The sequence below is a fragment of the Mixophyes fleayi genome, chromosome 3 (assembly GCF_038048845.1).
Source record: "Mixophyes fleayi isolate aMixFle1 chromosome 3, aMixFle1.hap1, whole genome shotgun sequence".
NCBI classification, from domain to species: Eukaryota; Metazoa; Chordata; class Amphibia; order Anura; family Limnodynastidae; genus Mixophyes; species Mixophyes fleayi.
In genome coordinates this window covers 14397349-14419493 of record NC_134404.1, presented here as the reverse complement: position 1 = coordinate 14419493, position 22145 = coordinate 14397349, and the positions used below count along the sequence as shown (strand labels likewise).

At 40.5% G+C, this 22145-nt stretch overlaps 1 protein-coding gene across 1 annotated transcript; it reads left to right on the top strand.

The window, feature by feature from the left end:
* Positions 1-275: 275 nt before the first annotated feature.
* CLU (clusterin) lies at positions 276-17980 on the top strand. Its single transcript, XM_075201138.1, has 9 exons — positions 276-438; positions 6374-6474; positions 8907-9055; positions 11234-11404; positions 12608-13019; positions 13275-13388; positions 16433-16662; positions 17301-17467; positions 17751-17980. Exons 2-9 carry the CDS (start codon positions 6390-6392, stop codon positions 17761-17763), a joined length of 1341 nt encoding a protein of 446 aa, XP_075057239.1. The 5' UTR covers positions 276-438; positions 6374-6389; the 3' UTR covers positions 17764-17980.
* Positions 17981-22145: the final 4165 nt, after the last annotated feature.

Sequence of the window (22145 nt, the reverse complement as noted above, 5' to 3'; positions counted from 1 at the left end):
ACAGGATCTGTGGCACCTTATAAATAAATAATAAGAATATATTTAGAAATTTTCTCAGTGAATTTGCAATATTTTGCCAAACTGTCCATTTGTGTAACTGTACCCTATTGTAAACGTGTTGAAGCGATGATAAATAATACAGTGTAATCTATATAAATATTTATAAGGGCATGTTGCAGAGAATGTCCTATCTGTGTACGCCCCCTACTGGAAGTCTAGAGCAGTGCAGCCCTGAGGTCCAGCAAAGAGATGCATATTCCAGAAAACTCGGCTGCAGGCAGATTGCTGGCTCACTCCTTGCTGATGACTCAGGATCTCTGCCCACAGTCAGAGAATAGGAAGCTGTATATATATCCTGAGCATCTCAGAACTTGCTGCATAAACTACTGCCTGCCAGGAGCTCAGCCTCTACAGCTTAGACAGCCAGTCATTTCCCAGGTAAGGGCTCTCTCTCTGCTGAGCCTTTTAATACTAACATTTAACCGTCGGGTGACCAACCTGCTTTTATTTCCCAAGAACTCAAATGCAACCAGCTTATTCCTATAATATTACAGTATTATGCACTATAATATGCACTATAATATGCACTATAACAAATAGACAAATATCTGCGGGGACAAGCATCCTTCATGGAAAAATTAGAAAAACGCAGAATAACAGATATTTATGATAAAATAAAAATATATTTTTTATCATATTATAGAATATATAATTCCAGGCTGACCAGTCCTCCGCAGACCTAGTTGTTCAATTTTAAACGTAATATTTCTATATTTGATACTTAATATTGAACTTTGACATATTTACTGTGGTACCTAACCTACGGCACAACACCTTGGATACAACTCACCTTTGTGTAGTAGGTAGGGCTCAGTACCTGTGTTATGTCTGTAATAAGCATATGCAGAATGTGTGCATACAGGGATTTGATTTTATCATGTTATTGTTGTGTCCTTGGGTCAAACTGATGCTGAGAGCAAAGCGAAAATATGTCACACTGTAACTAGCAGCGTGCTATTGTCTTCAACCAGAGAATTACTTTGCAGTTTTTAAAATCAGAGGATATTAAAAGTTCGATTGGTGGGGCTTGAACTTTAACCATTTGCTACCCTGAAAGAAATGTGTAAATATTGTAGAAGGTGAGAGGGCACTGTGGAATTTTAGTGGTATTTGCAGGGTTAAATTGTAGATAAGGAACAAATTGATGCTGGGAGTGCATTAAAGATTTGCTTTAAACATTAAAAACTATAGGGTCAAAATAGTTCCTGTGTTGCCATCCCCTGTGCCCTATCACAGATTACACCCTGCGTATATGTAATGTCATTGTAGAAGAGTATCATGGCTTTGTGGATCTGCAGCATTGCTACAGTGTGATAATGTCCTGCTCCTGTTTTTTCCTCATTTAATGTATTTTCCAATGACACTATTGGGGCCAGGAATGGAATAGAAATTAACCACAGTTAGATGTTCCTAGGATCATTTTTTTTCTATATATATATATATATATATATATCTATATATATATATATATATATATATATATATACTCTTGATTCTGGATATTTAAAGAGAGAACAACAAACCAACACTCATTATTATGACAAAAAGTAAAGATATTGGGCCTGAGTCATTAAGGCAAAAAAAGGAGTAAATGTTCTCTGGGATAAACCATGTTTCAATGCAAGGGGTGCAAATTAGTTTATTTTTTTGCAAATAAGTTAAATACTGGCTGTTTTTTCATCTAACACACAAATACTTAATACCTTTATTATTACACTGAAATGTAATGTTGATCTAGGACATGTCCTACCCCAAATATAAATCTGTCCCCACAATTTAAATTTGCCTCCCCCTCCAATGCAACATGGTTTTGCCCTGGTGTAAATGATACTCCTTTTTTATGCTTTGCTCTCCTTAATGACTCGGGCCCATTATCCGAGATACAATAGGGCATATGAAGTTATAGAGCCTGAGTCATTAAAGAGAGGAAGGCAATAAAACAGAGTACGTTTGCTTCTGGGCAGACCATGTTACAATGCAAGGGGTGCAAACTAGTTTATTATTTTGCACATAAGTAAAACAAATACTGGCTGCTTATTCATGTAGCACACAAATACCTGATAGCTTTATTATTACACTGAAATTTAAAGTTGATCTAGGACATGTCCTACCACAATTATAAATCGGCCATCACATGTTAAATTTACCTCCCCCTGGAATGCAACATGGTTTTATCAAGGTGCAAATGTACTCCATATTTTATGTTTTGCTCTCCTTAATGACTCAGGTCCATAGAATATAAACCTTTATATGTTAATCAAATCCCAGTGAATGAGTCACTCAGCATAAGCATGGGATCAGGATAGTACAAGGATTCGCATAGCACAAATGTATAATCCCATAAGAACAAATGTACCCGTGATCGTCGGACGGAGTGAACACGTCTCACCACATACCTGTGACCCCCAAATTCTTTCAAAATATAAATATTTGTGCAGCCTGGAATACAGGTATAGTGAAGGTTATTTACTAATGGTGCTGGAAGGTCTAACCAGCACAGGACTGTAAGACGCAGATTGCCGATACGTTGCTGGGGATTTAGTGCAGGTTGCATCTCTGAACAAGGCGAGTATATAACCATCAGTCTGAGATACATGATATCATACAGTGCAATTTGAATGCAGTTTGTGACTCTCCAAGTCCTCTCAGGCGTGTTCATCTCACACACACACACACATACTACATGTCACTTTACCTCCACGCGATCATAGACCGCATCACGCCATTTGTCTCAGTGATCGGATGGTAATAGTTAGAGTTGCTGAGCTGCTTTCTTAGCTTAGGTCAAATGAAATATCATCATCATCATCATTGTCATCAACATTTATTTATATAGCGCCAGCAAATTCCGTAGCGCTTTACAATTGGGAACAAACATTAATAAAATAATACTGGGTAATACATACAGACAGGGAGGTAAGAGGGCCCTGCTCGTAAGCTTACAATCTATAGGACAATGGGAGTTTGAAACACAAGGGCATGTGCTACATCATATTGTACATTGGACCAGCTAGAATGCAAAGGTAAAAAATACTGAGTGGGCTGTGTGTGTGTGTGGCAATGTTGGTCAGAGGGTTGTTGTCTTGTGTTAGCTGTGTAGAGAGTGGTAATAGGGTAATCTAGGGAGATTAAGATGGTGGTTGAGGAATATCATAAGCTTGCCTGAAGGTGGGTTTTCTGAGAACGCTTGAAGGTTTGAAGACTAGAGGAAAGTCTTACTGTGCGAGGGAGGGAACTCCACAAAGTGGGTGCAGCCCGAAACAAGTCCTGTAACCGAGAATGGGAGGATGTGATGAGAGTGGAAGAGAGACGCAGATCTTGTGCAGAACGGAGGCGTCCAGTTGGGAGATATTTTGAGACAAGTGAGGAAATGTATGTCGGTGTAATTTTGTTGACGGCCTTGTATGTTATAAATATCAGTTATAATGGTTCATTTAAAACTGGAAAAAGTGCAAATGCACACTACTTTATGTGCATAGGTGCCTCTACTTGTTGTGCTAGCGCATTTCACTCTTACATCCCAGTCCATGGAACTGTCCACATAAAATCGGTGTCCAGCTTTGTAGGTTTTACAAATCCACCCGAAAAAAAGCTAATTGGGGCAAGAGTGAAGCATCACTTCAAAGTTAGAGCTACTAACAACTTTAGGGTCTTCCCGTTATTTATATTTGCATGCTGGTTGAAAAGTAAAAAGACTCATGCAAGAAATGCTCCCACGCCAACCAACTCCTGCCCTTAGACTGTATATTTTTGTACCCCTCACAGGCACTGCCAGCCTGGCATGCAAACCTATGCTCCTCTCATAAACCCAGATGCAGTTGTACAAAAAGAAGACTTATGACCATAATTGCCTACTGTCCCGGGTTGTCCGGGAGACTCCAAAAGTTCACAGAGCCTTCACGGATCCCAGGCAGAGTAAGCCATCCTCCCAGATCTGGCTTCACCTTCTTATAAAATGGGTGATGACACGAATCACGTTGTTGTGCAGCAGGTGGCGGGCTGTGACAATGTAAATTGCGTCACCATACACCCTGGGCAGAACGGTGTCTAAGTAGTTAGCACTTCTGCCTTACAGAACTGGGGTTAAGAGTTTAATTCCCGACCATGGCCTTTTCTGTGGGGAGTTTGTATCATCATCATCACCATTTATTTATATAGCGCCACTGATTCCGCAGCGCTGTACAGAGAACTCATTCACATCAGTCCCTGCCCCATTGGAGCTTACAGTCTAAATTTCCTAATATACACACACACACAGACAGACTAGGGTCAATTTGATAGCAGCCAATAAACCTATTAGTATGTTTTTGGAGTGTGGAAGGGAAACCGGAGCACCCGGAGGAAATCCACACAAACACGAGGAGAACATACAAACTCCACACAGATAAGGCCATGGTCGGGAATTGAACTCATGACCCCAGTGCTGTGAGGCAGAAGTGCTAACCACTAAGCCACCGTGCTGCCCATGTTCTCCCCGTGTTTGCGTGGGTTTCCTCTGGGTGCTCCGGTTCGCTCCCGCACTCCAAAAACATAGTGATAGGTTAATTGGCTGCTATCAAATTGACCCTAGTCTGTCTATGTGTGTGTGTGCGTGCGTGTTAGGGAAGTTAGACTGTAAGCTCCAATGGGGCAGGGACTGATGTGAGTGAGTTCTCTGTACAACGCTGCAAAATCAGTGACGCTATATAAATAAATGGTAATTATAATAATAGTAATACACTTGTCCTACACTAGTCCTTTGGATCTTCCCTGTGATATATCCTGGAGGGGATGTTCAAAGATAAGGCAAGTATACTTATGACATCACAAAACATCTACTGCCCTGCAGTTTTGTAGTTTGGAAACTACCCATAAAGATTTTAAGAGAACTGTTCCCCGAGCTGCCTGTCTGAAAGATAACGTTCAGACACAGGAGCATCCTTGTTCTACAGTGCTATGAAATATTGATGATGTTATTAATATCTATTGTATTGTTATGAAACTAGGAAATGCCCCTTAAAGAACTGTAACATTCCTTTGTAGCATCAGAATATTACTTCTCTTTGAACAATGTCACAATACCATGCTGCGTCACAGAGACAAGCAGCGAGTGGCTAGCGATTGACTGTAGGAAGCATTTGTCAGCGTATTGACTGAGCTACAAATAACTGAAGCTAGAAGCCAAGGTCAATGACTGCCCCAGGGAGAACAGATGGCATCAGATCCCAGTCACGGGGGGGGATTATATCCCAATGGGAATATTTCACTAGAAAAACAATACTTAATTTAAAGCCCCCCCCCACTCAGTTCCGCTGACCATCTATTTGTATTAACCGTTGGAATTATTCAGGTGGTGGTGACCAAGAATTACAAGAGATTTCCACTCGTTCTAACGGTAAGATTATTGCATAAGTTCTCTGCTTCTGGGAAACTGTTACATAACATCTGTTTTCCAAATATGTTACATTAATTCTGCCAGGTGGGTGCGACTGCTTTTCTTAGCATTAAACTGGACTAGAAAAACATCTCAAGTAGGAAATTCACTTATTTTATGGTTTCCTTTTTAGGCAGTAAATAGTCTACTCTCATTAAGACCTTCCCCTCTCCCCTCCCCCGCCCTTGCTGTGCTTTGAGCTCACTGAGTTACTGTGCTTATTGTTTACTGTACTGTGCTGTCTCTCCTTGTATTGTAATTTCGTTTGTCCCTGTACGGCGCTACGGACACCTAGTGGCGCCTTATAAATAAAAATTAATAATAATATATATAATAATAATAATTAAGCATCTGGAGATTCAGCCTTGTAACCACTTTTATGAGATTTGACATCTTCTATTAGCTCTCTATAATAATCACAATTCTTGGTTAAGATGTTTTGTCTCCTTGAAGGGATCTAAATACACCTGTGATGAACGCTGGTTGATCCTGAGATCAAACCGTTAATCATTAAATTATGAAATTATAAGGACATTAGAAGGACATTTTCTGACCATATTAAGGTCATACAGGTCATCTAAATCCAAGGTGGCTTCTAATTATCCGAGATAGTTTACCAAAAGTGTTGCGCTATTCTTTATAACGTGCAAGAGACTTAAACACTGAGCTGAGAACTGACCGGTTATAAACGTTGGCACCACAACACAGATAACATACAGGAAGATCATTTGTGTATAATTAGCTTATATTCTGCAAATGATGAAAAGAAAAGGTTAAGGGCATGCTAAGAGAAATTAAGAAGTCCTTGATGGTGCTATTATAAATTCATTTTATATTAGACCAATTGTTTATCTACCAGTAGCTGCTACTTCGTGTGATTTGTTATTCTCCTCTTATCAGAGCTGAAGATTACAAGATGCAGACCAATCTTTCCTACCTTCTCCCGGTGGTTGCTCTATTAAGCGTCAGTGAGGCTTTAATTTCTACAGAGAGCCTGAAACGTGAGTATTTATGATCCTCAATCACCAAAAATATGGTATTATTTACTACTAATTACCAAAGGGGGTATGTAAAGTGCTCTGTCTTGATCCTGAAGAAAGTGATTGACATCTCAATAAGAGAAAGATGTTTAAAAGATAAATAAACATAACATTTATATCACACCATTGTCAATAAAAACAACATGCTGCCCGCTGTCTGCCTTTGGTGGTGTAGGTCCAAACTCTGTGACATCTACATCTGGAGATCTTCTTAAACCCAGGTCTAAGTCAGTCCTCTTCATCCTAGGACATAGTGATTGATTACATGAACTGGTGACCCTGCACATGTAGGTTTAGTGACAAGAAATTGGATGAAATAAATAATCACTTTTATTACAGTTCTTGGTTGTGTAAATCACAGATGAAGCGCATCACATAATTTGTCCCCAGAGCTGACACTCTTGCTGATTAGGATTAGTACTCTGATTCTCAATCTTCAGTCTATGTGCTCCTAGAGTCACTTCAATAGCCCTGCTCTGGTATCTATTCCCATTAGCTTCTATGTCCTGCCATACTCGGTACTCTTGGGCAGACAGTCTCCACACACACACACACACTTGCTTGGATGCCTCTCGGATTGGATATCTCTGCTCCTAACACTCATCTCTCTGACCAGAATCAGCTTGTTGTACTGCTGCTGACTGTAGACCACCCTTTCTTCTGATACAGACACGTCTGTATAACTCTTCTAAACAGGGCCCGCGTTCTCCACTTCTGGACTGGTCTCTGGCTCCACAGAACTGACTAGCACCCCCTTCTCCTCCCTCAGTAACTAACAGCTGGTAACAGGTGCGGAACTGTTCCCAACAACGGGAGGTTCAGCTGTTTCATTACAGACCCAGCATTGGACATGCAGTGACCATCTCCTGTCGCTCTGCACTAGAGATGCTCAGGCTCGGTTCCCCGAGAACCAAACACACCCGAACTTAGGGGATCTGAGTACAGAGCCGGCTCGGTACTCTCGCTCGCCCTCGGAATTGAAAACGAGGCAAAACATCATCATTGCGTTTTCGGATCTCGGATCTCACGAGTTTTTTATTCCATTTTAAGATCCAGCACAGCGGGGGGTGGGAGGGAGGGCGGACCCCCATTTTTCTTTTCTGCCACTGCTGTGTGCCAATGTGTCCTAGATGTGCTAGGAACTGCCGTGTGTTTGTGTCATTGTTCTGTCGCTTACTATCCAGCCAGGTCGCTGCAGTATTTGTCCGAAAGTGTATGAAAATAATATTGTGAGGTGGTCTAAATTGACTGCAAATGACTTGAAATTAGTGTTATTGAGGTTAATAATGTAGGAACAAAAAAAGAGCAAAAATATGTGATTTTAGCATATTTTAGGATATTTCCTAAAAAATCCAAAACCAAAACCCAAACCAAAACACACAAGGGCGGTTTTGCCTAAACCAAAACCAAAACCAAAACCAAAACACCAATCTAATCCAGATACAAAACCAAACCCAAAGCCACTTCACGGCGGTCAGTGAGCATCTCTACTCTGCACCTCCACTAGTCCCCCTTATGAGCAGTCAGGGCCTGATTCCAGTCCGAACGCAACTTGCGTGTAAGTTTGAAAAAAGAGCACGGAATTTGTGCGTTGATCCAACCGTATTCAAATAAAAGCGGATCTCAAGATACGTTACCACTTGAATCTCGGTGTAAGAACGCCTCTCCAACACATTACTTGGCGTATATTGACACAAAGAACAGACAGCAGTGTATACACAATCGTATCTACAATAACAGGTCACATCATAATGCATAAACAAAAAAAAGATCAGAAAATAAAATAACAACTGCTATCAGCATGATCATTTCTGGTCCTGGGTTCTGGTCCTTCTGGTTGATGACTTGTTTCTCCACTGACAACAGCATCAAGAAAAAAAGTGCAGAAATGCAAATATGCTGCCCACAAAATGAAGCCACATTAAGCAAAACATTCACATTTTAACCTGTCTTTAGGATCATCCATATTCTGTAACACTATATAGTTATTTTTGCCTATTTGTATAGTAACAAGAAGAAAAATTTGAATGTGGTTTATATAAAGCCGCAATAAAACAAAAACTATCAAAGAGTAAAATAGGACAAGAGACATTTGTACATCCTATAAAATAATTTTTGCTATTAGCAAATGTGCTTCCAACCAAAACATTTTCCTAATCCTCCACTTTTGTCGAATATCCTCTTTAGAATTAAGCAGAAATCCAAGAACAAGATTATCTCTGCCAATGAACTTCTAAAATAAAGGAGTTAAATGTCTTATTCCATGCAAAAGGATTTTGAAGGCTGGAGTAGGCACTTTTATAATACATGTATTGAGTTACACACTCTGAGGACCATAGGCTGAAAATCATCCCTGATTACCACTGTCTCCTATTTCTTTATTCACAATGCAGTGATCTCAGAGGAAGGGAGCAAATACGTCACTGCCCAATTTGAGAACGCTCTCAATGGAGTCAGACAGATGAAAAGGATAATGGACGAAACAGATCAAGAACATAAGGAAATAATACACACATTGGAGCAAACCAAGAAAAATAAGGAGGTACTTTTCTCACTTCATTCTTTCAATTGATTTTTTTTTTTTTAAATTACTCCTGTGTAACATTTATGAGCATCTTAATGAATAAGTATCACTTACAGGTGGTTTTATTAAAAAGAAAACCTCATGATTACATTCTAACAGAAAGGTCCTCTACTTCAAGCTAGTAAAACAGTAGGATTTGTATGGTGTTAACCAAAGTTCAGCGCCTACGGGGCTTGGAGGTGAAGGAGTGCCGTAGCCAAAACAGAAAGCATGGTGGCTGCTGAAGGATGGACTGCATCCCAAGGAACCCAAAACATTTTTGTATGGGGCTTGGCAATCTGGTGTTCTGCCCCTGCTCCGTGGTTTTCTTGCGCTATTACGCTATTAACTGTAGAACAGAGAACAGGGATAGAACCCCTCAATTTTACTCTTTGGAGGGAGTGGGACTTTTAAAAAACATATTGCTCTTCTTGTCGAGACTGCCTGCTCCTGGGAATATCCCTGTTATTATATATATATATATATATATATATATATATATAGCAATATAAGTAATAGACAATGGCGCTCACATCAGTATTGTATAGATATGATATACAGAAAAAAGTCCACATAAACACCTCTTCCACATATGGAGGCAGCCTTCCTTAGAAATGGTAGGTAAGTCCAAGATAATAGAGTAGGTGAGGTACAGGATTCGGCGCACAATGGTGTGTTACTAGGATAGATAACTCGAGTTCAGTGGAAGAATATATATAGTTCAAAGTAGTTCAATGTTTCAACTTTCTGGACGGTCCTCTAGGACCATAGGTATTAGCCCAGTTTTGTAGACATAAAAAGACAGAAAGTCCTGCTGAGGACAAAACGCGTAGAGGCTCGTTTTATTTACTCTTGGGCTATATTGGATCACCATACCATCAGTATTTCTGTGTGGAGACTGTGGGAGGTTCCTGTATGTACCCCAGGATCTGGTGTATCTGTTACCTGTATTACAGATAAGCTTAAATTTTAATTAGTCATTGTGAGTGTGCATTTTATATGTTAACTCTGATTAAATGCTGGATTTTTTTGAAATACTACACCATATAGTGTATTATCTTCTTTTTCCTATCCACTGAGTGGAGGAGAGAATTGGTGTTTGCAGTATGCTGCCGATGTATGACTGGAGAACCGGCATGCAAATTTGCTGATTATACTGCCCGTTTGGAGAGAATGCTGACTACATATTACTGAGTGAACAGCCGTACTTTAAGCTGTGTTCCAGTCTCTGGATAAGATATATCTATGCAGATAAGCAATATTTAATTTTTTTCTGGTGTGTATTCATTATGGTGATAGGCTATCACTAACACACTGCTTGTATTAATCTCATGCTCATGTTTTTCTGTCTTTTTATGTCTACAAAACTGGGCTAATACCTATGGTCCTAGAGGACCGTCCAGAAAGTTGAAACATTGAACTACTTTGAACTATATATATTCTTCCACTGAACTCAGTTTATCTATCCTAGTAACACACCATTGTGCGCAGAATCCTGTACCTCACCTACTATATATATATATATATATATATATATATATATATATATATATATATATATATATATATATATATATTCATTCAGCTAGGGTCAGAGTATCACTTTACTTAAATCTTCTTGCTCTATTCTTCCGTCATTCTTCTTCTGGGTGTCCACAGTTTTAAAGTTTGTAGAATAACCATGCCACTCCAAATAAGATCGTCAGAAGGTGCACAGAAGCACAGGTTATTTAAGGACATCAGTGTGCTTATCTTGTGGGGGGCAGAGACCCGTCTACTCGTTTGATTTTGTCAGTGATGACAGAATTACATAAAACAGGGGCAGTGTAATTATCTGTGGAGGGGAATATAGGTAAGCAGAAAGTCAGACTGAGTATTTGAAAGTGAAAAGAGCAGGGTCTCCCAACAGCACAAAGTATTGAAGTGAGCCTTATATCAAACTTGTGTAGAAAAACAGAGATGTCTATATATAACATTGGTATCCATATAAAATACAAATCACACATCCCACTTGTTAATAACTTAGTAATTTTGTTTCTGAGATTCTCTTTTTTCCTTCATCCCGAGCTTACTTTAACGTTAAGTAATTAAATGTCATCACAGCAAGTTTTCATTGTTTAATATTACACATACTGATTTCTCATTTATTATTCCTAGGATGCTCTAAAACAAGCATTAGAGTCTGAGCAGCAACTCTCCGGAACTCATAACATCTGCAATGAGACTGTCCTTGCGCTGTGGGAGGAGTGTAAGCCCTGCTTAAAGCAGACCTGTGTCAGGTTTTATTCTAAGACCTGCAGAAGTGGATCTGGTCTGGTCGGCCGTCAGGTGAAATGATAATGTGACATAAACGTTTTGTTTTTCATTATAACTACATTAAGCAAATTGTTTCATTAAATTTAACTTTAGCTTAACCTCAGTCTTCCTTTCCTAAAACCAATTCATCATCATATAATTTATGAAGATGTTTTTAATCATCGTGATTGTGATGTTCTTAGTTTCCAAATAAGCAAACACGAATAGAAAAAACAATTATTTTCTTGATTTGTCATAGTCCAAATGAAGAAACAAACTCCATAAACCCCCCTAAAAAGGAACCTAGGCTAAATCTAGTCACTAGCACTGGAGAAACACTTGTGATAAGCTGACTCCCACCTTTGATCATTTTATGGCACTCAGTACCCATCTCTTGCCAGTAGTCATTGAGGATCCTCACCACAAGGGGCTAGAGCCATGGGCCCCCTATTGCTCCGGGCCCCGGATCGTCACCCCTTTCACATCTATTATAATCCACCACTGGCAGTGTCACAAGTAAGGGACATGCTGCAAGTCCCCATGTCTCATAGCTTTGTGTGCACTGCAGACTCTGAAATAATGATAGATAGGGACTTATACCTGATAAAGCATGGCCTTCCTAAAGGGAGGACAATACTTTTAGTTCCATCTAGACAGAAATTGTAAACTCCATGTGAGCTGCAAAGGAAGGATGTTTAAAGCAGAGATCTATGTTCCCTAAACTTGATAGGGAGTTTATGAATACCAATTTTAAAAGGCTTGACAGAGCATGAATGAAAGAAATTGTGCTTCTTGTAAACATGCCATAGACAAACCGAGTGGGGGTTTCCTAGTGCCTGTAAACCCTCCTCCAAGCCTGGTGCACTGTATAATTGAGGTGGCTGGACCCTGCCCCCGCTTCACGAGGCTCTGCTTGAAAAGGGAACGCTATGTGCACCTAACAGTAGTCCACGCAGCATTGCCTATGTATATTATGGGGATAGGAAGAGTTGGAGAGTAGCCAAGCACTGACTAAAATTATAGCCACACCCCCATGCATGCTGGTCATGCCTACTGGCAGCGTGGTGTGGAAACCCCCATCTACAAATCCTGCGTTTGCCCCCGCATGCTCCATCATGCATGTTACCAGATGCCAGTGTGTACCAAAACGACATAGAGGAGAATAGAGACCAAGATCCCTAAGTCTCTAGGATATGAGAAAAGTACAACAAACTTGTATTTTTTTTCTCTTTACAGTTTGAAGACTTTCTAAACAGATCTTCACCGTTTTCAATTTGGTTCAATGGAGATAAAATAGACTCATTGACCAAGCAGGATGAGCAGCAACACATGACATTGGAAGATCTGGAAGACGGTTACAGCATTGTGGAGGACAGTGTGGATGAACTCTTCCAAGATAGTATAAAGGCCTTTGCCCATATGAAACCACTCTTCACCAACCCTTTCCAGAGCAGATTTAATGCACCCCAGTGGAATCCTTTCCCATTCCAAAGGCTCAGCTTCCCGTCCACCTCCACCCGCAAGGAAAGGTCCCCTCTCTTTGACCCAAATTTTACAGGCAACTTTGAATCTCTCTTTGAAGCTGCACAGAAAATTATGGAGAAACACCACCAGTTAGTACAACAAGGACCACAGTTTGATGGAAGAGGTATTACAGAGGAAAGCAAAACTATTTTTACAAAAGTATTATACTTGAATTCCTAATTGCGGAAATGAACAGTTGCTCATTAAAAAAAAATCCTACCATTTTTTTGGTATTCGTAAAATAAACTGATGAGGTTCTCCTACTGTACATTTCTGAACAGAACCTTAATCACAGTGAGAAATGCAGATAAAGTTGAAGTTTCTTTTGTTTTTCCACTGATTATATTTTCCAATATTTTTTTTTTCTAAACTTTTTTAGGAACAAGTAATTCCACAGATGACAAAGTCATCTGCCGGGAACTCAGGCGCAATTCTGAAGGATGTTTGAAGATGAGAGACAACTGTGAGAAGTGCAAAGAGATTCTGGCACTTGGTAAGTATTAAGATGGGACTTCAAAGACAACGCTACCTTTAGTGGAGGTGTAGTTAGTTAAATTAGTCCCCCTTTGAAGGGGATAGGCTAATTCTGCAACCACAATTCTCTTTGCTTTATGGGATATCGTTGGTTGTCAACGATTCGTCATCATTGATTAATCATTATCATTACCATCATTATCATCACCATCATTGTCATCCTCAACACCATCATTATGTTGAAATAAGATCTTTAATTCAATTTATATAACTTTATTGCTAAATGCCATTGGTAAAAGTCATAATACATCAATCTTTGGAGATGATAATTATGGGGTGACTGTGATTATTAGGATAATTATGATGTGATGGTGGGGATAATTATGATGATAACACCGAAGGTGTTGGTGGTGCCAATACAGTGGCACAATGCTGTCTCATAGTTCTTTGGGTCATGTATTTGATTCCTACCATGACCCTGAGTGAAGTTTGTAAGTTCTCCCTGTGGGTTTCCTCCAACACAGGTAAGATAATTAGCGTCTTTGTATTTGGAGAGGGGACTAGGGAATGTAGACTATAAGCTCCAATTGGGCAGTTGACTGATGGCTGTCGCATTCTCTGCAACAATGCTAAGTGCTTCAAGTTCTATTGGGAGAGATGCTATATTATTAAAATGGCTATTACTATTATTAATGAGGATGATTATGATGCTTGTGATAATGATGATGGTGGTGTGAGGGTAATGATGATGATGGTGGTCTGATGATGATGATGATGGTGTGAGGGTAATGATGATGGTGGTGGTCTGAGGATGATGATGATGGTGGTCTGAGGATGATGGTGGTGGTGGTGTGAGGATGATGATGGTGATGGTGTGAGGATGATGATGGTGGTGCGAGGATGATGATGGTGGTGGTGCGAGGATGATGATGGTGATGGTGTGAGGAAGATGATGATGGTGGTGTGAGTATGATGATGGTGATGGTGTGATGATGATGATGGTGGTGTGAGGATGATGATGATGGTGATGTGAGGATGATGATGGTGGTGGTGCGAGGATGATGATGAAGGTGGTGTGAGTATGATGATGATGGTGGTGGTGTGAGGATGATGATGTGAGGATGATGATGGTGGTGTGAGGATGATGATGATGGTGGTGTGAGGATGATGATGGTGGTGGTGCGAGGATGATGATGAAGGTGGTGTGAGTATGATGATGATGGTGGTGTGAGGATGATGATGATGGTGGTGTGAGGATGATGATGGTGGTGGTGCGAGGATGATGATGAAGGTGGTGTGAGGATGATGATGGTGGTGGTGGTGGTGGTGGTGGTGTGAGGATGATGATGGTGATGATGTGAGGATGATGATGGTGGTGTGAGGATGATGATAATGGTGGTGTGAGGATGATGATGGTGGTGCGAGGATGATGATGATGATGGTGTGAGGATGATGATGGTGGTGGTGTGAGGATGATGATGAAGGTGGTGTGAGTATGATGATGATGGTGGTGTGAGGATGATGATGGTGGTGTGAGGCTGATGATGGTGGTGGTGCGAGGATGATGATGAAGGTGGTGTGAGGATGATGATGGTGGTGGTGGTGGTGGTGGTGGTGTGAGGATGATGATGGTGGTGTGAGGATGATGATGGTGGTGGTGCGAGGATGATGATGATGGTGGTGATGATGAATGATGATGATGGTGGTGTGATGATGATGATGGTGGTGTGAGAATGATTATGGTGGTGGTGCGAGGATGATGTTGAAGGTGGTGTGAGGATGATGATGGTGGTGTGAGGATGATGATGATGGTGGTGGTGTGAGGATGATGGTGGTGGTGGTATGATGATGATGATGATGGTGGTGGTGTGAGGATGATGATGATGGTGGTGGTGGTATGATGATGATGATGATGATGGTGGTGGTGTGAGGATGATGATGATGATGGTGGTGTGAGGATGATGATGATGATGGTGGTGGTGTGAGGATGATGGTGGTGGTGTGAGGATGATGATGGTGGTGGTGGTATGATGATGATGATGATGGTGGTGCGAGCATGATGGTGGTGGTGTGAGGATGATGATGATGTGGTGTGAGGATGATGATGGTGGTGGTGGTGGTGTGAGGATGATGATGGTGGTGTGAGGATGATGATGATGAGGATGATGATGATGATGAATATGGTGGTGGTATGATGATGATGATGATGGGGATGTGAGGATGATGATGATGATAATGATGGGGATGGTGGTGATAAGGATAATGTTGGCGATGATAACAATGTTGTTATCATCACTATTATTGTTTTCTGCACCAACAATGATAGTGATGGTAATGAGAATAATAAATGTGGATGGTGATAATGATAATGATAAAGGGGAGAACGGAGAGGATAATGATAGTACTGAGAGTAGTGATGGGGGTGATGATGGTAGTGATGATAATGTTTATGGTGGTGGTGAGAATGGTAATGATATTGATGCTGGCAACAGTGAAGTTGGTGGTGATGATAATGGATATAGCAGTGATATTGATGATAATTATAATGATGGTCATGATGGTGAAGATGATTATGATGGTGATGGAGGTAATAATGATATTGCTATTACTGATGATTGTAATGATGATAATGGTGCTGGGAGTGGTAATGATGGTTAAAGTGGCGATAATAATGACGGTAATAATAGTGATGGTGAGGATGATAGAGATACTGATTGTGGTGATTGTTATGGTGGTGATAATGAGGTGGTGAGGAGGATAATGATGTTATGGTGGTGATAATGATTATGATGATGATGATACTAATGGTGATGAGAACGGTAATAGCGATGGTGATGGTGCTTAGGATGGTAATTGTGATGATTGCACTGATAGTGATAATGAGGTGGGGAGGAGGATAATGATGTTATGGAGGGGATAATGATAATGTTGGTCATGATGATGCTAATAAGGATGATGATGATTATAGCGATGATGAGGATAGTGAAGTGGTGATGAAGAAGGTGGAAACATAATTATGGATGATGGTGATAATGAAAGTTGAACATCTCTGTCTTTGTTCAGACTGTTCAGGGAAAGATCTGATACAAGGAAAACTACAAGAGAAATTCCAGGACTCTCTGCGCCTGGCTGAGAAATTCACCAAACAGTACGATAACTTACTGCAGAAATTCCGGGAGAAGATGCTGAATACGACCGATATTTTAGAAGACTTAAGTCAGAAGTTTGGATGGGTGTCCAAGTTGGCCAACATCACTCAGAATGACAAGAATGGAATACTTCAAGTTTCTACAGTGAGTAGAAGCTTTTCTTTAATATGGGGCACAAGTATTGACAGTAAATAAAACAGTGGATACAGCAAAGACACAGCTCTATACATAGTACATATATCTATTTTTGAGCAAGACAATTTTAGCCACGTAATTTGCAGCCAAAAATTATTTTGCACCCAATTCTAACCACATTGTGCCGGTTAAAATACTCATTTAAAATGAATGGCTTCACTCATCTCTGGTAAAAGCAAATAGAGAACTTTATTTATCTGCAGATTTGCATTTTATCAAAATCAATAGGAACAGCCGTAGTGACTCCTCTGTCTGCTGGGACTTCTAGTTCAGCATCGGCTGGAGAGCTATAGAATGAGTCTACCTCTGATGTAGAGAACGTTTCCAGCTCTCGTTAAACTATAAATTCCAGCCAGTGCTCACAGCCTGCTATGGCTGAAGATTTACTGACACAGAAGCTGTATTTAAGGTCGACCAGGCATCTTGGTCTCTGTCATTTAGTGGTCTCTTCTGTATCTTCTGTTGTTAATAGGCACTAATGCTTGATGAATAATTTTTTTAACATCGTTGGGTAGTATTTCTAAAATGTATGCGCTCTTTTGGTTTTTAATTCACTGTTTGTAACTAAGCACATTTCCTTTTAATAGTCACATTCCAGCAGCAGAGGGGATCCATCCGAAACCGCCGTGACTGTCAAACTTTTTGACTCTGAGCCTTTCACCTTCACTGTACCTGGCAATATCCGCTTGGAGGACCCAAATCTCGGACAGCTGGTGGCCGAAGAGGCTTTGAAGAGATTTAAGGCAGAAACCATGTACGTTTTGTGATATAGATCACTGAAGTCCGTAACCTTTGACACTGTGTGACCCTTTATATTAACTAGTCCTTTTACAATCTAGTGACAGTAGGCTACAGAATTATCTTCCTCCTGGGTTGAAATACTGTGCTTAGCCTAGTATAGAGAGCTGTGTATATATATTACACCCTATATATCACAGCTCTGCTTTCTGCATATAACAAAGATGTATATACAAAAATTAAATTACATTTGTCATGTGACAGTATTTTCCCACAATAATGAACTTTTCTTTCTGTAGTGAGGTTGCCTGATAGGACACAACCGAATCTGCTACAACCGGATCTGCTACAACCCAATAGAACCCATCCATATGCTGCACTTCAGATAACTGGCGAGATCTAACTATGCGTCTCTATCGCTCTCCGTGTCCACCTAATCTAACTACTGTTATATTACTACTACTTGTACTAATGTTTCCTGCTTTTGTTAGAGACCAAAACTGTAAAAATAATAAAGGACCTTCAATGTTATCCGTGTGAGGCTGAGGGGTGTTTATCTTATGAACTTGTGGGTCTATTTAACAGTTAAGTTTTACAGCAAATACTGCAAACATTGGGGGCAATTGTGGAATCTAGTCAGTACTAAACCAAGGTAAAGAGAAAAGCCCATAGTTTATGAAGCCGGCTTTGGTTCTTATTCCTTGTGTATTGACAAAAGCCTTATCTTATTCTTTATGCTGAGATATGTAACATTATTAGTATTATTATAATTATTATTATAAATCTGTATTATAAGGGAGCCACATGAGGTCCGCAGCACGGTACAAAGGTCCAACAACAAGACAGTACATGGTATAACAGTACAATACAGTAAACAAATAACACTACAACTCTCAACACAGCTACTGATAGACTAGATGGGTAACGGGGTGCAAGGGTATATTCTGTGCCCTGAAACCTGTGCCCACTAGTGTGGGCACAACTAGTAAGTTTAGAGCCACTGAAAGTGGTGCAAAGACAATTGAGAAGTGGAGTCAATGGGCAGAGAGCCCAAGGAGGAGGTGCGCAGTGTAGCTGGTAAGTAAAAGTTAATCATTATGAGAACAAGAGGGAAGAGGGCCCTGATCACTAGAGCTTACAATCTAAATGGAAAGGGGCAGACAAACGGCTGGCACATGGGGGTGAGCCGATGTAAGGAGATCTGAGGGCAAGAAGCTAGAGTGGGAGAGATTGAGGATGACAGAGGGTGAGGTATACTACATGTTGAAATGGTTAAGCAGAGGACTGGGAGGCTTTTCTATACAGGTGGGTTTTCAATGACCGTTTGAAGCTATACAGGATTCATACAGGGTGAAAGCGGGTGAGGTGAGTGTGTTCTAATTCACTATATTCACATTCCTGCTATATATATATAAATGTATATGTCAATATAAACTATAAACATTATCGACGTTAATTTTCATCCCAGTCTCACCCTTAATTAAGCCACAGCCACTATTTTGCATAGATACACCATACTTGCCTACTCTCACGGAATTTCCGGGAGGCTCACGATTTTCGGGGAATCCTCCCGGACTCCCGGAAGAGTAGGCACACCTCCCGGACCCTGTAAAATGCCGATATTCACAGCATTGAATAGCAGGGGCGGGGCTTATTTGCGCCATTAAGCCTTGAATTTCCCTATTTTATGGTAGAGGCGGGGCTACAGTGATGTAATGACGTCGTCATGCCCCCTCCTACCCTCTGTCACATGATCTGTACTCCAATCTTCTGGAGTACAGATATAAAAAGTAGGCAAGTATGAGATACACCCATTATATTGCATGATTCATTTCAGTACCAATATTATTACTTCCCCAGTATATAGCCAATTGCAAGTGCTACTGTGAAACATTTTTTTTTTTTTTGCAAGTGGACCAGTTACTGTACATACACACGGTGGAGAAAGTGACATTATGGCTAATATTTAACCTATCAATGATTTGCTAAGGATGCATTGTCATGAATATTACATACTTACCTACTTTCTTCAGCTCTCTTCCGGGAGCCTGCCAGTGGAGGTGGGCGTGAGGGGGGAGGGGCGGCCAAAATTGCGTCATTTCGGCATCGCCCCCTGTGACGTCATGACGCAAACGCTTCATTTGACAGCGGGGCGGGGCCAAACGCCGCGATTCACCGTTAATCGCGGCATTTGGGATCTAATTCTGCCCACTTCACTAGGAAGTGGGGCACTTCCTAGTGAAGTGGGCAGAATTCGGGAGATTGCCACACTCACTCGGGAGTCCAGGAGACTCTCGCAAAATGCGGGAGTCTCCCGGACATTCCGGGAGAGTTGGCAAGTATGGAATATTAGTATACACAGACGTACACACGCTTCTCACTGGTTGACTTTCAGAGCAGTTTTGCCATATCTGAAACACTGTAAGAAGAATTTCTGCAGCAAACTAGAGGCAGTGAGGAAGGTTTTGATAGTAATGTAAACAGAGTTTCAGGTTGCAAACCATGGAGCCTGAAAGTGAAATTAAAGCCACTCGTTTTAGACAAAAGCCACATGGAAACATACAGCATCTAATTTCCATTCCCCGGCCAATTATTTCTTAGCAGGGAAACTTAAAACCTGGATTATCGCAGTTTATTTCACACTAAGCTGGAGCACACAAGGGCCTTTCAAATACCAGTGTCTATCAGGCTGGCTGATAAATGTGAGGCAGAATATTTAAAAAGGCATCAGCTTCTCAGCTCTGAGTAACTTGAGTCCAGAAGTGGACACTGAATATGCTGCAGTAACAGGAAGACTTGATCTTTGTGGCATGATCGGGTTTTCTTCTTTTTTTTTTTTTATGTTTTTGCTCTGTCCTATGGACAAATTGAGGAGTATGTGGGTGTTCGTGCACTTTACCACATGTTTCTGCTCCTATTTCCACACCTAAATCACGGAAACAAGATTATTTTCGGTGTGTCACTAAGTTACCAGGGGTGGATATAAGATTAATGAATATTGAGCTTATTTGCAAGTTGCAACAGAGGTTATAATCGTTTATTATTATCATTTATTTACATAGTATCACCATATTATGCAGCGCTGCACAATGAATATTCGCCATTCACATCAGTCCCTGTAACACACGCAGACACACACAGACACAGACACACACACAGACACACACACAGACACACACGCACAGACACACACACACACAGACACACACAAACAGACACACAGACACAGACACACACACGCACAGACACACACAGACGCACACACAGACACACACACACACAGACACACACACACAGACGCATACACAGACACACACAGACACACAGACACACACACACACACAGACACACACACACACACACACACAGACACACACACACACACACACAGACACACATACACAGACACACACACACACACACAGACACACACACACACACACACACACACACACACAGACGCATACACACACACACACACACACACAGACACACATACACAGACACACACACACACAGACACACATACACAGACACACACACACACACACACACACACACACACAGACACACACAAACACAGTCCCATATTGTGGAATATAGAGCATTTTTGTGTCTATTGCTGATTTATTTCCATTCCAAACAATTGTTAAGTCTATTACTAACCATCCATTAATGATTTTCCTAAGATGTAAACAAAATACAGAAAAAGCCCCTAACTTCTATCTCTCTAAAACGAGAAATGTTCCCTCAAAATAATTTTACTGTCATTTTATACAAAGCTATAATATAAGGAGGTGGGCAGGGTACATTATTATTGTCATTACAATGTAGGATACATACCGTGTGTACCGACCAAACACAGAGCAGGTTTATTTTTTTATTTATTACAAACTTCAAATTATTATCTAAAAATAATTGGCTGAAATCATATTCAGTTATTAAATACAGTTCTAATAACTGACGGGCCCTTTGGAAGCCGGGGCCCAGGGCAAATGTCCTCACAGGCCATCCCAAAAAACGTCCTTGACTTGATTGCGAAGTTAATGAAGATAACGCAGATAAAACAATCAAACAATTCAATATTCACTTTGACAGTAATGAGAGAAATCATAAAATGATGTGATGTAACTCTTTCTATTCTGTGCTTTCCCTGAACGCCTATACGCAATGTGATCCAACTTAAACTCCATGAGGTTAATATATCAGCTGGCTGTTATCTGTTACTCTGTAGAACTATACAATCTGTTATAAATACAATTATTATTATTACCATTCTACAATGTTCTTAGTTTTATTCAGTATTAATAATAATAATAATAATAATAATAATAATAATAATAATAATAATAATATAATTAACATTTGGTAGGTATCCTAATTTATGCTCATTTAAAGGGCACATACAACCCATAATGAAGATGTCATATTTCTGCAGTAAGAATGGATGTTGAGCCACCTTCCTGTTATATTTCCCATTGCCCGTTGGCTCACCTGTTGAGGTAGAACTAGAAGTATCAGCATGCCCTATTGATCTGCATTGATCTCCGTGTGTCTTCCCACCAGACGTTATTGTATACAGTCGGCCTCTATACTGCTGGGGTAGTTGTTGCTACTGGCTGCCTGAGCCTGCTATGCATTCATGGTTTTCAGAAAAGGGATATTTTGTGTAGAGTTGGGAGATCTGTGCAAGG

Coding starts and splice junctions, on each gene's coding strand:
- CLU (XM_075201138.1), top strand. CDS start 6,390: ATGCAGACCAATCTTTCCTACCTTCTCCCGGTGGTTGCTCTATTAAGC. Junction 13,020..13,274: donor ACCACAGTTTGATGGAAGAG/GTATTACAGAGG, acceptor AAACTTTTTTAG/GAACAAGTAATTCCACAGAT. Junction 13,389..16,432: donor CAAAGAGATTCTGGCACTTG/GTAAGTATTAAG, acceptor GTCTTTGTTCAG/ACTGTTCAGGGAAAGATCTG.